The sequence below is a fragment of the Armigeres subalbatus genome, chromosome 2 (genome assembly GCF_024139115.2).
Source record: "Armigeres subalbatus isolate Guangzhou_Male chromosome 2, GZ_Asu_2, whole genome shotgun sequence".
NCBI classification, from domain to species: Eukaryota; Metazoa; Arthropoda; class Insecta; order Diptera; family Culicidae; genus Armigeres; species Armigeres subalbatus.
In genome coordinates, this window is record NC_085140.1 from 185,133,881 (window position 1) to 185,149,479 (window position 15,599).

The following is a 15,599-nucleotide window of genomic DNA, read 5'->3' on the forward strand; positions in this document are numbered from 1 at the left end:
ACCTAGATTCGTTGGTAAAGATGTTTGATAGATAGGTTCTTAATGCATGTTTGTATATATCCTTACCATAAATAAGTTCACTTTAGATTAATGTATGATTAGGTTTAGGTTACAATAGTTTTAGGCAATAAGTTTTAGAAATCTACTAGTTTTAATAATAAATGCGTGGACCATGATAACACGTTATCTATCTAGTGTTTGGGTTTCTTCTCTTGGCATTCACTCATCATCTCCGTCGATAGTTATCATCTGTCAGTCCTCTACTTACGTGGTGTGTGTAATGAACAAGATTTTGGGAAGTGTACGGAAGGTGCGCGCAAACGGATAAGTGTGCAACAACCTCCCCCGGGTAAGCCACTTCCGGTGACTTACTGTTCTTCGCGCCTTTCGTCCAGCACAGCCAAATTAGCTACTGACCGCTCATATACACCACTCACAGTTCTTATGGTTGCCGATCGTATCCGAGAATCCTTACCGGCGCAGGTTGCGATCACTTTACCCTTTGGCCAACAGTTTCTCGGGAATCGCCGGTCGACAATGATGACTACGTCTCCAATGGCAATCGGCTTAGAGTTGCAAAACCATTTCGTACGCTTCGTGATGTCGGGTAGATAGTCCGTAATCCACCTCTTCCAAAAGATGTTCGCCAGAACTTGTGAGGCGCAGAAGTTCTTCCTTAGTGCTGTACCATCAAACTCTTCGAGATTTGACAGTGGCTTGGAGCCGTTTGAGGCGCCCAACAAAAAATGACTTGGCGTTAAAGCTTCCGCCGACTCATCGTCAACTGGTACATGGGTCAACGGTCGAGAATTGATTGTACTTTCCACCTCCGCTAGCAGATTGCGCAATGTCTCGTCGTTGAACCTTTGGTTTGAACATAGTGCTAGTAGGTTGTTTTTCACACTTCGCACTAGCCTCTCCCAGCTTCCACCCATGTGAGGGGAAGCAGGAGGATTAAAGTGCCACTCCGTGTCTGAGGTTACGAACTCTTTCATAACATCCTCCTGATCAATAGCTTGTGAGAGTTCTGACAGCGTCCTATTGGCTCCAATGAAGTTTGTTCCTCTATCGCTATAAAAGGCTCTTGGAACACCACGTCGAGCGATAAAGTTCCTAATGGCCATGATGCAGGAATCGGTTGTAAGTGAGTGCACTACTTCAATGTGTATGGCTCTTACTGTTAAACAGGTAGCGATCATTCCCCATCTTTTTTCACGTCGTCTCCCTATAACAACCTCTATCGGGCCGAAATAGTCAAGACCAGTAAACGTAAACGGACTGGAGTATGCAGCCAATCGCGCCCTCGGGAGGTCGGCCATAATCGGGGGTTGAGGAGTTGAGCTGTCGTTTTTACATTTTTGGCAGGATTTCCGAATTGTATAGTAGGTTGATCTAACTCGTGGATTTATCCTATATTTTCCTATATTTTTGGCGAATCTCATTCACGACAGTCTCATGGTTCTTATGGTGATATTTTTGGTGGTAGTCGGTGACTATAAGGCTTGTTATGTGGTGATGGCGCGGCAGAATAATGGGATTCTTGGCATCGTCCGTTGTGAATTTGCAGGCTGCAATTCTTCCACGCATTCTCATTACTCCATTACTATCTAACCACGGAGTAAGTTTGTGTAGATGACTATTTTTCGGGATATTTCCTGTTTGCTGATCAAGGCTGCGCAGAAGCGAGATTTCATCCGAATAGGCGTCTTGTTGTGCCTGTCGTATAAGATATTGCTCTGCTGCTCTGAGTTCTTCCATTTTCAGCGACCCAGTCACTGGTATTTGTTGATGACGATGAAGCTGACAGTTTTTGATGAAGCGATACAGATACGCTACCACACGTTGGAGTCGCTTCCAGCTCGAAAAACGATCAATTTTCACCACCGGGTTCACGGCTGTGCAGTGCACAAGAAGATTCGATCGCAACTCCTCGTCGGTTTGTAGATTACAGTCAACGGTTGGTCTTAGCCAATGCTTCTCAGGTTTCCAAAGATATTCGGGACCTCTAAACCATTTGCTGTTTGTTGATAGATCGGGAGCATTTTTCCATTTCGTACCTAGATCAGCGACATTATCTTTCGACTGAATCCAGTGCCATTCGTCGGGTTTGGTTAACTCTGATATTTCGCTGATACGGAATCCCACAAATTGCGAATACCGTCGATGGTCTGCGTTAATCCAGCACATTACGTTCCTGCTGTCCGTCCAGTAGAAGTGGCGCTTGATCGGCATTGTCAAGCTTTCTGTAACAGTCTTTGCTAGTCTTGTTCCGATTAAAGCCGCTTGCAACTCCAACCTTGGTATTGAAATGAGTTTCAAAGAAGCTACTCTGGTTTTAGTAGCGACTAATGTACACTCGATAACGTCGCCTTGGGAAAATCGAAGGAAAACTGCCGCAGCGACGGCATTGTCACTAGCGTCTACAAACGTATGCATTTGAACAATTAGATCCTGGTTTACGGAGGTATTTTTCCTGAAACAACGAGGTATGTCGACTCCTTCAACTAAAGGTAAGACTTCTAACCAAGTATGCCAACGTTCGAGCAGGTCACCGCTGATTTTCTCATCCCATCCTATTCTGGACCTCCAGATGTCTTGTAGGATTATTTTCAGATAGATGAGGAAATGACCAATCAAGCCTAACGGGTCGAAAATTGACATGAGGACTCGTAATACTTGTCTTTTTGTCGGGCATAGTTCACCGTTAAGCAATCCGGGCTGGAACTTGTTCCAACCTACTTTGAAGGTAAATGAATCTGTAGATGTTCTCCACCACATCCCCAAAATCTTCTCAGTAGACAGTGCATTGTCCAAATCCATATTCTTCTCTACGGTGCAGTTTTCCTGCAAAGACATCATAACTAGCTGAGAGTTGCTAAGCCAGTTCCGGATGTCGAATCCTCCGGCGGAGTGTACTAGCTTAACCTCTCGTGCCAAAGTGATTGCCTCTTTTGCTGTTTCGACACTGGCCAGCATATCATCCACATAGTGTCGCTGTTGGATCGCCTCCACGGCCAGAGGATATTGTTTGATGAACCGCTCCGCATTCAAATTTTTAATATATTGCGCACAGCTCGGTGAGCAGCAGGCTCCGAAGCTCATTACGCACAGAACATATACAGCAAGTCTCCCGTTCTCGTCTGGCCAGAATATTCGCTGACAATGTTGATCTGCTCTTCTCATGTTCACTTGGTGGAACATTTCTCTAATGTCTCCAGTAAGCGCCACTTTGAACTGCCGGAACTGAATGTGTATTGCGAACAGTGAACTAAGTTGATCGGGACCCTTCACGAGTGCGGAGTTGAGGGATACACCATATACTTTGGCCGCCGCATCCCAAACCAATCGTGTCTTGCCGGGCTTATTTTGGTTTGTTACCGGAAACATAGGTAAGTACCAAACCCGCGGGAAGGGCTCAGCAAGCTCTTCTGGGGATACCTTTCGTAGATAGCCTTTTTCTAAGTAGGACGCAATCTTCTGTCTTAGAATTTCTGCCAGCTGGTGATCACTCTCCAAACGCTTCTCAAGACAGTAATATCGCCGCAAAGCCATTTCACGATTATCTGGAAGACGCAAGTTGTCAAACTTCCATAGAAGCCCAGTCTCGTATCGTCCGTTCTCAAATTTGGTTAAAGTTTGCAGTAACGACATGGCACGCTCATCGTCTTTTGAAAGAAGTTCATTCTTTTTTGAAATACCTACGCTGTCGAGATCGAAATACTCCTTCACAGCAGCTTCTAAGTTCTCATCGAATCGAGATGTGTTGTCACACACATGGAAGGTATAGTGAACCATGTTATGTGATGATCGGTTGGTTTGGCCGCCATACACTGCCCAACCTAGCCTTGTTTTGGTGGCAATTGGATCTTCAGGGTTTCCTTCGTGGCTCTTCTGCACTAAACCGAACCTTGCATGTTTGAGGCCGATTAGAATCCGCGGTTGTGCTTCGAAATAGGAATCTATTGGTAGACCTTCCAGGTGGGGGTACTTGCGTGTCAGTGAAGCCATATCCAAGTTTTGATGGGGAAGTAGAAGCTCTTTGACAGTTCTGGCTCCACTAAGACAGTATGTCTTTGCCTCACTTCGTATTCCTGAGATATTCAGATCAACCACCCTGGAATTCTTTTCTGATCGATGATCACCACCGGTCCAGCGCAAGCACAAGGGACTGACTATTCCTCCTAAGTTCAGCTCGTCAGCTAACTCTTGGTCTACCAATGTCAGTTCCGACCCTTCATCAAAAAACGCATAGGTAGAAACAGCTTTTCTATTGCTGGAGAGAACAACTGGTATGTATCGGAAGAGGGTAGACGTCGCATTTGATCCATGCACGTTACAGCTGTGCGTTTGGCTTGAACTAGCTTGTGGACGCATTATATCCGGCGTTGCTGTACTAGTAGATGGCAAAACCGAATCCTTGTGTAGCGTCTCGTGGTGCCTAAATGTGCATCCATTTTTTCCACACGGTTTAGCTTTACAAACACCGCTATGACGACGTAGACACTTACGGCAAAGTCCGAATTCCCGAACCGCAGCCCATCGAGATTCTCGAGAGAGATCTAGGAAGCGTTTGCATTTGTCTGCAGTTTTGCATGCACCCTTGCATATCGGACAAATATCTGGGGGGAATTGAGTCTGCTTGGTTGTAGCCCGATCTGACGGCCTTTCTCGTGATGCATCTTGTAAACCAAATTCTGAGTGCGAATTCAAAAAAGCGTTTCCTTTCTTTCCCACATTAGCCTCATATCGTAGCGATCTTGTTGGTTTGGAATCGTAGTTTAGATCCGGAATATTTACCGCACTGGCGGCCTCTGCTAATGAGTAGATCCAACTGCCAAACGTCGCCAAGTTGACGTTCCGTAATGCGCTGCGATATCTGGCCCAATCTAGCTTAATTGACGGCGGTAGCTTGCTCACAAGTTGGTGTAATAGCGAAATATTGTAAATGTGTTCCTCCAACTCACACGCTTCCACTGTTGCCACGAAGTTTTCCACATTCACGGCGAAATCGACGATTGTTTGAAGTTTATCCTCTCGCATAGGGGCTAATGTATTGATTTTAGCGATGAGCGATTGGACTATTGCTTCAGGTTGCCCGAAAAGCATTTTTAATGTTGCAATCACACCCGGAACGTTAGACGGGTGCATTAATCGGCTTCTCACAGCGTCATATGCTTTTCCCTTCAAGCATTTTTGCAAACGTACTACATTCTCCTCGTTGGAATAGCCACACATAGATGTTGTGCTATTAAACAACGAGACAAAGATCGGCCACTCTTCAGGGTTCCCTGAAAATGACGGCAAATCTCTAGAGACGGATTGTCGAGCGGCTAGCTGCTGTGGAGATGGCATTCCCAGTTGAACTGTTGCATATCCAGCAGAATTTTGGCGATTGGGATCCTGCAGAGTATTTGAAGATTGAGCTACCTCGGCTGATGGCTTTTGCTGGTGAATCCGATTAACAGAACAAGCTGGGTTGTTGAAAACTCTGGAACGATGACGTCGTGGAGCTACTTCCGTTGGACCAAATTGCACTGAGGTGTGTCTGTGCCTTGTAGAACATTGACGAGGTTCAAACTCCTGTACTGGTTCTGTAGGGAACTCTTCCCGGTCTCCGGTACTACGCGTATGTTGCACCCATTCTCGAACTCGATCTGCTGTAGCGCTCCCGGCTTCCGACCCCTTGGAACTAGCCATTTCTTCTAACAAGCTGTACTTTTGCTCCAGATACAATCTTTCCTTCTCAGCTTCGCGTCGGTTCAACTCGCGTTCTTCTTCAAGTTTCTTCAACTTCAACTTTGCAAGAGACTGGTTTGACATTTTGGAGGATGATACAGATGACGCCTTGCTCCCATTTGGATATTCCCCAGAGCTTGAAATGATGCCTTCCATCACAGTTATCCCGACGGCGTGCGGCGCACGAAGTGTACTAGAGAGTCGCGTTCCTGGAAACGGCTGCTTCAACGCATCTGACGACTGTCGATATTTTGTGAGCTCGAGAAGTGCTTTGGCCGCTTCGTGGGAGGGAGGAGTGCTGGTAACTGGAATATGCTCGTCGTGTTTCCTGGACGCTTTTGCTGCTGCTGCTGAGGTACGTGTACTGGAGATCGTTATTTGTTGGAATCCATTCGCAATACTGCATTTGGCGCAACTCCAACTTCTATCCGCAATATCCGCTGTAACCCCTACGCAAGCAAAGTGAAACCAATCAACACAATCGTCGCACTGGACCATGCTTTCGGTGTCCTGTTGATCGCAGTTTGGACATGCGTATCCTGGAATAGTCTTCTCCAATATTTTGGAATCATCCCATGCCGTCCCGATATAATCACCATCACCTTTGCCTTTACCACCGCGTTCACCGTCACCAGAACCATTATATCACCTTTAACTTTCGACATTTCACTCAACTTGACCCGATTGATATTCGTCTATTAAACGATTTTATAATTTTGTTGACGACACCGTTTATTGGAGACAATTTCCGTTTTTATTAACTCGAAGTTTTACGACAGGATGAGTTATAAAATCCTATAGGTTAAATATAATTTTGCATGTTTAAGATGTATGTTTCATGTATAATAATGTTGTCAATAAACTCACGTTTAATACTTTCTCCGCACGCGACGGTATTGTGCGATCTGACGGTAGTCTCTGTACTAGCCGCAATTTAGGTGTGCCTAATTTATGTACATATTTTAAATTTAGTTTAAGTGTTTATAGTGATTCAGTGATCTAATTCATCGAGCAATTACTCACCAACAATATATCGAAGTCGAATAATAATTATATCGGGCTGATTACCATCAAGCAACCAGTACGCTAACCTAGATTCGTTGGTAAAGATGTTTGATAGATAGGTTCTTAATGCATGTTTGTATATATCCTTACCATAAATAAGTTCACTTTAGATTAATGTATGATTAGGTTTAGGTTACAATAGTTTTAGGCAATAAGTTTTAGAAATCTACTAGTTTTAATAATAAATGCGTGGACCATGATAACACGTTATCTATCTAGTGTTTGGGTTTCTTCTCTTGGCATTCACTCATCATCTCCGTCGATAGTTATCATCTGTCAGTCCTCTACTTACGTGGTGTGTGTAATGAACAAGATTTTGGGAAGTGTACGGAAGGTGCGCGCAAACGGATAAGTGTGCAACAAGCAGGGAGATTGAAAATTAACTTTTTTGCGGATCTAATGAATTTTTGCTTTATGAACTCCTAAAGCTTCTATAATCTGCATGTGTTCAAATTGGTAGAAAGTAAGGGTTATTAAAAGACCAGAACATTTCTAGAAATCCCCTGAAGTTTAACGCTGTTCTGAATGATTCAATAAACCAATGCAAGTAAAAAAAAAACTAGATCCAGTAGAGTGCGGATTCTCGACAAAAAAGGATTTAATTAGGTCAATAAAATAGCTCTCAATTGAGCCAGTCCGTGGTTTGATTGCTATCGAACCTAGTCAAATCAAGAAGAACCCTTTTATGGTATGGATTGGATGACCTTCGAATGTATATTCTCATATTTAGCATACCATCATTTCAAATACTTATCCCCGTTAAAAGCTTTACCAGTTTATAAAGATTACACTGGATCAAATGCGATCGCATAATTTGTCTGCATAAAATGAGCTAATTTATCTATAGTTCACACAAATTTCTTATCAGTACTTCCGAATATCTATTATAAGGTTTAAATTTTTTAGTCGCGAGCAAAAACTATACGTATTTGACTAACGCTTTTTTAGTCCACTCTGTGTTTCGCCTTTGCTTTATTTAAGTCCTTATCTAGGGCTCCTTCCCCAGAAGCTTGTTTCATGCTACTTTCCATTTGCATTTTCTGTTCCTTTCCTTTCCTTCCATTTCCTTTCCATCAAGTAAATTATGAAAAAGACATCCCCAAATTAGGGGAGCATGCTGACGATACCTGATACCTTGAAACGCTATGACCCCGGGAGTTCTTGCTGTCCCATAAAGGGACTAGCCCAGACTCCAAGCTGCTGGTCTGACCAACGGCAGCTTCCGGGGTGGGCCCAAAAGGCCTCTTTTCTGGGGGGATTTCGAATGGTGAGTAATCTAAATAGAATTTATACTTTACACTTTACCTTTATAGTTTATTCAGCGGTATGGGCGGCGATGAGATACAGTGGCAATGGCTTGGTCGGTTAGCAGTGGTACTTTCGCATATGGCGTTCGGCACTGGCGCATCGTGTAGCCGTATGGTCGTCGAATGACCCGGAGGTCGTTGGTCAGATGGTCCTCGAATGACTCAGCGGCGTCCGCGAGGCGCTGCTTGTCGATGATCTTATGGCCGAGGTAAATTCCGGAATTTTCATCCGTTGACGGAAGCCGATAACACGGCATTAGTTGGCACGATGCGTGAGAAAAACTGGGACGAACAATAGCTGTCGTTGTCAGGACGCCGTATGACAAAATGGCGTTCGTGGCGTGCTACCGCCCGTCGGTTCGGACGAGAAAGTACCTTTAGGAATACGTAGAAGTCCCGGCACCTATGGGCTGGATGTTAGCAGGCTCGGTGGTTCTTACTTGTCAGGTCTTGCCAAACTCGGGGACGACCGGCTTGTACACTACGCACCGCTCGCTGGAAGTCGTCTGCCGACCGGATAGCTTTGGTCCACGGAAGTGGTCTCGCAGAACTGGGGCCAGCCCCAGAAATGAATAACCAAACGGCGGCCAGCCAAATGGTAATTCCTGGCAGTATTCGCTCCGGAGGTGCAAGCGGATAACTACCGGCAACAGGACAGGACGCCGACTTACAAGATGGCGTTCTCGTGTTAATAGCACCTACAGTTGGTGAGAGGTGTCGAAAAGGCGCAATCAACACACACGCACTTAGCTGGATTCCCCCTTAGTTTGTTCCCGAACGTCACAATATTGGACTTATCTCCAAATTCTGAGTTTCACGAGGAATGAAATAAACTTCAAAGATGCGAATTGGCTGTAGGTTCTTAGTATCTCGTACCTCGACTGATCGCTTTCTTCATTTTTTGCCTTCTTCTATTTTAGTTACAGTATTTATTTGCCACCCACTTTGCCAAAATTCAAGGCTTTGATTCATCGCCCACCTGTTTTGAAATGACGGTTAGACACTAACATGACAAATTATTTCCCAGCATTTCAACACCATACACAAAGTGTTACCATTCGGTAATAACCTGTATCAGTTATTAAAGGAACCTTCTGAAAATACGTCAAACGATTTATTATGGATGTAGTCCCCAAAAAAATCGTGATAAGAGGTTAAATCTGTATTACTTTGAACCAGTGAATTTAAGAAGAATGTGTCATATTTCCCATAGCAGAATTCTGGATTTCGGCGCCCCCTTAAAGCCTGGCGCCCTTGGCGGGGGCCAACCCTGCCAACCACACGCTACGACGCTGCTTGTCTGCATAGACTGATTGCTAGAATCTGTGAAACAGAACGGCTACCGAACTGGTGCTCGGTCAGAAAAAGTATCTAATATTAGGTACTTTTCACTCAAATCGGGGGTTTAGTGTGGGAACCCAAAATAAAATATTATATTTAATAAATATTAAGTAAAATATACATAATTTTGAATAGAAATTAGCCTGCGCAGTAATCGGCTCGGTCCATGGCTACACGTCGCCAACCACGCAGTCTACGGAGGACCCGCTAATCATCTTCCACCTGATCGATCCACCTTACCCGATGCGCACTTCGCCTTCTTGTGCCTGTCGGATCGTTGTCGAGAACCATTTTCACCGGGTGTTACTGTCCGACATTCTGGCTACCTGCCCGTCCCACCACAGACGTCCGATTTTCGCTGTGTGAACGATGGATGGTTCTCCCAGCAGCTCACGCAACTCGTGGTTCATTCGCCTCCTCTACGTACCGTCTGCCATCTGCACTCCACCATAGAGAGTAAGCAACACTTTCCTTTCGAGAACTTCAAGTGCGCGTTGGTCCTCCACGAGCATCGTCCAGGTCTCGTATCTGTAGAGGACTACCAGTCTAATGAGCGTTTTGTAGATAGATAGTTTTATACGGCGACGAACTCTATTCGATCGCAGCGTCTCGCGGAGTCCAAAGTACATACGATTTACAGCCACTATGCGTCTCCAAATTTATCTTCTGGTATCATTTTCGGCAGTCGCCAGTAAGTCCAACTACACAAGTTCTTCTACCACCTCGATTTTCGTCACCACCGATGCAAACTCGCGGTGGGTGGTTCACATTGACTTCTCTTGAACCTCTTCATATCATATACTTTGTCTTCGACGTGTTGATGACTAGTCCGATCCCCTTATCTTTCCTCTTCAGTCTGATGTAGACTTTCTTCATCTTCACAATGTTACGCGTCATAATATCTAACTCGTCGGCAAAGCCAAATAGCTGGACGGACTTATAGAAAATTGTACCACTCGTGTTAATCCCTGCTCTTCGTATCACCCCTTCCAAAGTGATGTTGAACAGCCGGCACGGAAGACCATCACCTTGCCGTAACCCTCTGCGCATTTCAAATGGACTCGAGAATGCCCCTCCTTAGCCGTGCGGTAAAACGCGCGGCTACAAAGCAAGACCATGCTGAGGGTGGCTGGGTTCGATTCCCGGTGCCGGTCTAGGCAATTTTCGGATTGGAAATTGTCTCGACTTCCCTGGGCATAAAAGTGTCATCGTGCTTACTGTATTCTTCTCTTCCACTAATTGCTCAAATTCGCCGTCATACCAGTCGTATCTCTGATCCGGGCTTACCGTGCCAAGTGCTGCGGTTGCGGTGCTACCTATGGCGGATCGAATATCTCTCCAGCCATCTTCAAGAGACGCTGCGCCTAGATGCTCTTCCGTTGGAAGTGCCACTTCCAGCTGCTGCGCGTATCCTTGAGCTAGTTTACCGTCTTGTAGCCGTTTAATGTTTAGCCGCGGCGTTCGACTTCGACGCGTGTTGTACACCGTCGAGAATTTAAGCGCAGGGATACTGCAACGAGGTTGTGGTCAATATCGCACTGCGGTAAGTGCGGACGTTCGTGATGTCGGAGAAAAAATTACCGTCGATTAGAACGTGGTCGATTTGGTTTTCCGTTTCTTAGTTGATCTCCATGTGGCCTTGTGGATATTTTTGCGTGGAAAGAAGGTGCTTCGGACTACCATTCCGCGGGAGGCTGCCAGGTTTATGCATCGATAGCCGTTATCATTCGATACGGTGTGCAGACTATCTGGTTATATCACAATAGATCTAACAAATGGTCGCAGTGATTAAAATACCCAACAAGGAAAAAACAAAAAAAAATCTGGTCCGAAGACCGGTCTATCCAGTTTTTCGCGAGCGGTAATGGCCGCCAGCTTGCCTGCGGGTTAGTCTCTGATTTGACTTTTTTGGAGGTCAACGGCACCCACCGCTCCGAGCGTTCAGACCAATGTGCTGATGTAGTGAATTCTCAAAATTCTCGGAACGGTGGTTATAGTTGGCCATCACAAACGTCAAATCAGGGCCATCGTGTCAGGTCTGTTTTGTGTCCCACATGGAACCAGGATTTGGTTGGTCTTGTGCGCTTTGAGCAGCACACGGTCGCTTTGGTGGGGCCTACTTGTGGATACACGCAGCTTTTTATAGGAGTTTAACAGATCCCATTGTCAAACCCCACCACATAATAGGCAAGCCCCACAACTCGCAGATTGGTTCGGAGGATTTCGGCTGTTATAGCTTACATGAAAAGGCAGTCAATTGTTTACACTTTCTAAAGTTTCTACTCATGAGCAGAGCTGCGATGTAGAGTCAACGGTGCTGTCCAATGGGCAGCTTGAAGTAGCTAGAAGTTTTTTTCCATCCCACCTATGTCCATTTATTGACAAAAAAGAGCATGCAGGACCGGAGAAACTTCGAGTTACTTCAAGCTGCTCATAGGACAGCAATATCGAAGGATTTTTTGTACCAAAACGGGATTTTTAGGAAAAAGGTGTGTGTGTGTGTTCATGGTTCACGAAGCATTCTGCCTACTTGATCACTGACTTTGATACGATCGGTCACTGCGCTTGTATACAGTTACGAAAATAATTAGAGTCTGTCCTTTTTTTAATCTTTATTAATGAGAATCTGTCCTAACATTACGCAAAATTGGAAAATTTCGTTAGTCATCAACAGACTCTTAAATTGATTGCATTGTCAAATCAGAAATCAAAATTAGAATGTTCAAAGTGGTTTTTCTTATTAACACCAATGATTTTGTCTCAAAAAATCCTTCCAACATTAACCCGAAACCTTGAAACTCATATTCGTTGAATGCTTTATTTATTTCGTGTGTATGTGGGTATGTGTGCAACATTATGGACATTGTCGACGCTTTTCGCTACGCATATTTGACGCAATGTTTTATTTTCTCTTAAAGCTAGGCAGAATTATGATAATTAATTTCCAAAATATGTTCGATTACCGCTTACGACTAGTCTTTTTTATCATTTAAAAACTTTGTAAAATTTTCCACTTCGCTTGTGTTTCGTTTTGTTTGCTACACTTTTGCAAGGTTCGACCTCGCTGTTCCCTCATATAGAATATAATATCAAAATGTTTCACATTTAAATACAATTTGTTCTACTTTTGCTACTTCAGGAGGCTTTCTAAGGCTATCAAGGATCACACAATTCTACAAGTACGGGATTGGATAGGAAAGAGGGATTTTTAGTTTTGTGACGGAATGTTGCTTATTCAGACTTTTTTGTAGTCGATTGCTTTTGCGGTTCAACCTTTTTTCAAGCTCTGATCGAGTAAGAATTGCTAAAATTCTAAAACGCATAGAAAATAATTTAATTTTTAAGTATATCAATAAATACACACATCTAAGGAAAACAAGTATACACAAAAGAACGACTAATGTATTTTTGAACGATTTTTCGTTAGTTTAACCAATTTGAACAATTTTTACATCTTTGAACTTAAAGCTCTTCTGAAGCGTCAGATTCTTCAATTTAAAATAACCACACAGAAATTATACATAATCGGATGCGGAGATTGTTCCCTCCGGTAGACTTTCCGAGTGTTTCTCAATTGTCAGCAGATTGTTAGTTTCGTTCAGAAAGTGGCTTTGTACATTGTGACTTTTGTGGGGCGAAGACATCTCCTTCAAGTCGACGATTTCGTATGGCCTCTCGTCTTCGTCTTCGTCACCGGGCATGTTGGCACTGTTGAGCAGTCCCGAATAGTACGCACTGCCTGATCCGCTGGCACCTCCACTGTGTGTCCCGGTTGGGATCGCTGGCAGTGGACAGTTCATTATCAGTACGTCGTTGTCTCCTCCCTGGAGGTTGAATGAAATTCATTACAAAAATGTTCAAAAAGCGTGGTTAAGATTTATAAATGTTGGTTGGTGCAGTTGAATAATAAATACATACATGATGCACGGAGCTCGACTTGTAAGAGTTTGTCTCAGAAGGACCCATTTCGTTGCCGACCTCGGCATAGGAAGCCTCGTCTATTTGTACCGGATTATAATTGTTATCGTCCATGTGGGTGTAGTGATTCTCAACTGGCAGTGTGTGAGAGTTGACTAGCTGGTCAGGCGTCGTCAGATTCTTTCGACTGCTGAACCATGTCCAAAGACCCGAGTTTGTACTTCGTGGACTACATGACCCATTCGTCGAATTCTTCGATGTTTGGTTGTCAAAATTCAATCCGGCTGTGTCTTTTGTACTGCTGGAATCGAAACACAACGTCCTCAATCCGTTTTGATTGGCCCGTATCCTACAGAGGTGTACTGTTGGTTCGACAATTCTTGAATAATAAACTAACGCGTGCTTACCTTTTACATCTAAGAAATACTATCATTATTATGGCACCGAGTACTGCCGATGTGAGCGAAACTACGACCAGCGTGAACGTCCAACTGAACTCCTTGGTATCTGTAGGGGAGAAAATTTCTTCTATTCAATCACTAGCAACCCGTTGTCCTTCTCTTCGATTTGAACATACTTATCGCTCCATCAAGGGATAGCGTTCCTTTATCCTGCCACGCCCAACTGCACAGATCACACGTGGTCAGACCATCGGGAGCAATGGATTCCTCCAGGAACGGAGGCCGTGGTGGAGGTGGCACGAACTTTCCATTCCAGTAGCTCTGATCGATTGTGTCGATCACCTGCATATCTTCCTCGATCATTTGGAGGTCGAGCTCGAGATTCCACGCTGAAGGACCAGATGAAGTGACGGTGGAAACCGCTGACTCAGCGGAAGAATCAAAGGTGGAAGGATCGCCACCGGAAACAGTGCTACTTGTGGTACCACTGCTGTGATTGTTGTTGTTAGTACCGTTGCTACCATTGGACGATGGATCATCTTCAGCATTTGGCAGCTTAGACAATGTAAACATTGTTCATCCAACACGGAGCTCAAAACCTACAAAAGAGAGAAAAAACGTGATTGTTATGGCAATATTTTTCCATAAAATATATAACGCAAGGGTCACAAAACGACCAGCGAAGATTGGAGAGTCTCACTCATTCATGAAAATAGCCATCTTCACTAGGGTCGATTTTTACGCGGATGGAGATCATCAGTTTCTCGGTCCACCGCAATTTCAAATACCACCTGATTTTTCTCCGATTCTTCGCGTATTTTTTCGTGGGGTCAACTCAAGGTATCGTTGAATTCAACAGCCAGAAAAAAGCAAAACCAAACCGCGAAAGTAGCTCGTAAACAATATCGAACCCCAATAACCTTCCGCAACTGATCCTTCCCATCGCTCTATAATCGTTTCCTTAGGAAACTTGTTCCAAATTTTGTTTAAATTGACCCATGCGTCAAAAACTGTATTTCAAATTTGGTAAAATCAATCAAGGGGTTTAGAAGTTACAACAAATTGATCGATAACTAAACAATACCACTCCCTCACACATTCCCCCACCAAATTCATCTTCTTAAGACGGGGATTATTTCATCCAAATTTGGTTCACATCGGTCAATGAGTTCAGGAGTTACACTGAGTTGATCAAAAACTAAACAAAACTCGATTGACTCAATCAACAATACAATAAGACCAGCAGTTTCGGTTTGAATTCGATTGCCGAGTTAAGAGTAATGCATTGGAAATAGTTGTTTTTCATAATTTAAAAATAAAATTTATCCATCACGAGAAGAGCCAACCTCGGGTTAAAAATCTCGATAATAAAGATAAAAACAAAACAAAACTTTACCTAGGGTATCGGCAGGTATTCCCGGCAGGCTTATGCGCTTCGGAACACCTATCCAATGTCGCAATTGCATCTTCAAGTGCAATTCCAAGTAGGTGCATCGAGAATTCTCGGGTGAACACACGCGATTACGGAAGAGTTTTGGCAAAATAATGTTTCTGTCTTTGGTTTTTGAGCCAGTATCGGTAATGGGACCCTGTCATTATTTATTATTGATTTACTCAGACTAAAGCCGGCAGTACATAAAAGGCCATCTGCACCTCACCATAAATAGTACGAAACACTTTCCTCTCGAAAACTCCAGGTGCGCATTGGTCCTCCACGAACATTGTCCAGGACTCGTGTTCGTAGAGGATTACCGGTCTAATGAGCGATTTTAGTCAGTTTGGTACGGCGGCGAACTCTATTCTATAGGACCATTTTGCGGAGTCCAAAGTA

General features: G+C 44.1%; 2 protein-coding genes across 5 annotated transcripts in view; both read right to left on the reverse strand.

Moving 5' to 3' along the window:
- Positions 1-1,410: 1,410 nt before the first annotated feature.
- On the reverse strand, positions 1,411-6,234 carry LOC134209427 (uncharacterized). Its single transcript, XM_062685415.1, has one exon. The coding sequence runs from the start codon at positions 6,232-6,234 to the stop codon at positions 1,411-1,413; it is 4,824 nt and encodes a 1,607-aa protein (XP_062541399.1).
- A 6,599-nt stretch (positions 6,235-12,833) lies between these two features.
- LOC134211366 (uncharacterized) overlaps positions 12,834-15,599 on the reverse strand; it is a 181,346-nt gene continuing 178,580 nt past the window's right edge. For 2 of the 4 annotated variants that reach the window (XM_062688157.1, XM_062688158.1), the window contains 4 exons: positions 13,945-14,367; positions 13,775-13,895; positions 13,368-13,716; positions 12,834-13,273 (listed from right to left, as the gene is read on the reverse strand). In XM_062688157.1, the coding sequence (XP_062544141.1) occupies positions 12,965-13,273; positions 13,368-13,716; positions 13,775-13,895; positions 13,945-14,341 (1,176 nt within the window). In that variant the 5' untranslated portion in view covers positions 14,342-14,367 and the 3' untranslated portion in view covers positions 12,834-12,964. Of the gene's footprint in view, positions 13,274-13,367; positions 13,717-13,774; positions 13,896-13,944; positions 14,368-15,164; positions 15,320-15,599 lie in introns of those variants that run through there. The other 2 variants (XM_062688159.1, XM_062688160.1) reach the window with 2 other exon arrangements.

Excerpts from the sequence above, each read along its gene's own strand:
- LOC134209427 (XM_062685415.1), bottom strand. The coding sequence starts at position 6,234 with ATGGTCCAGTGCGACGATTGTGTTGATTGGTTTCACTTTGCTTGCGTA.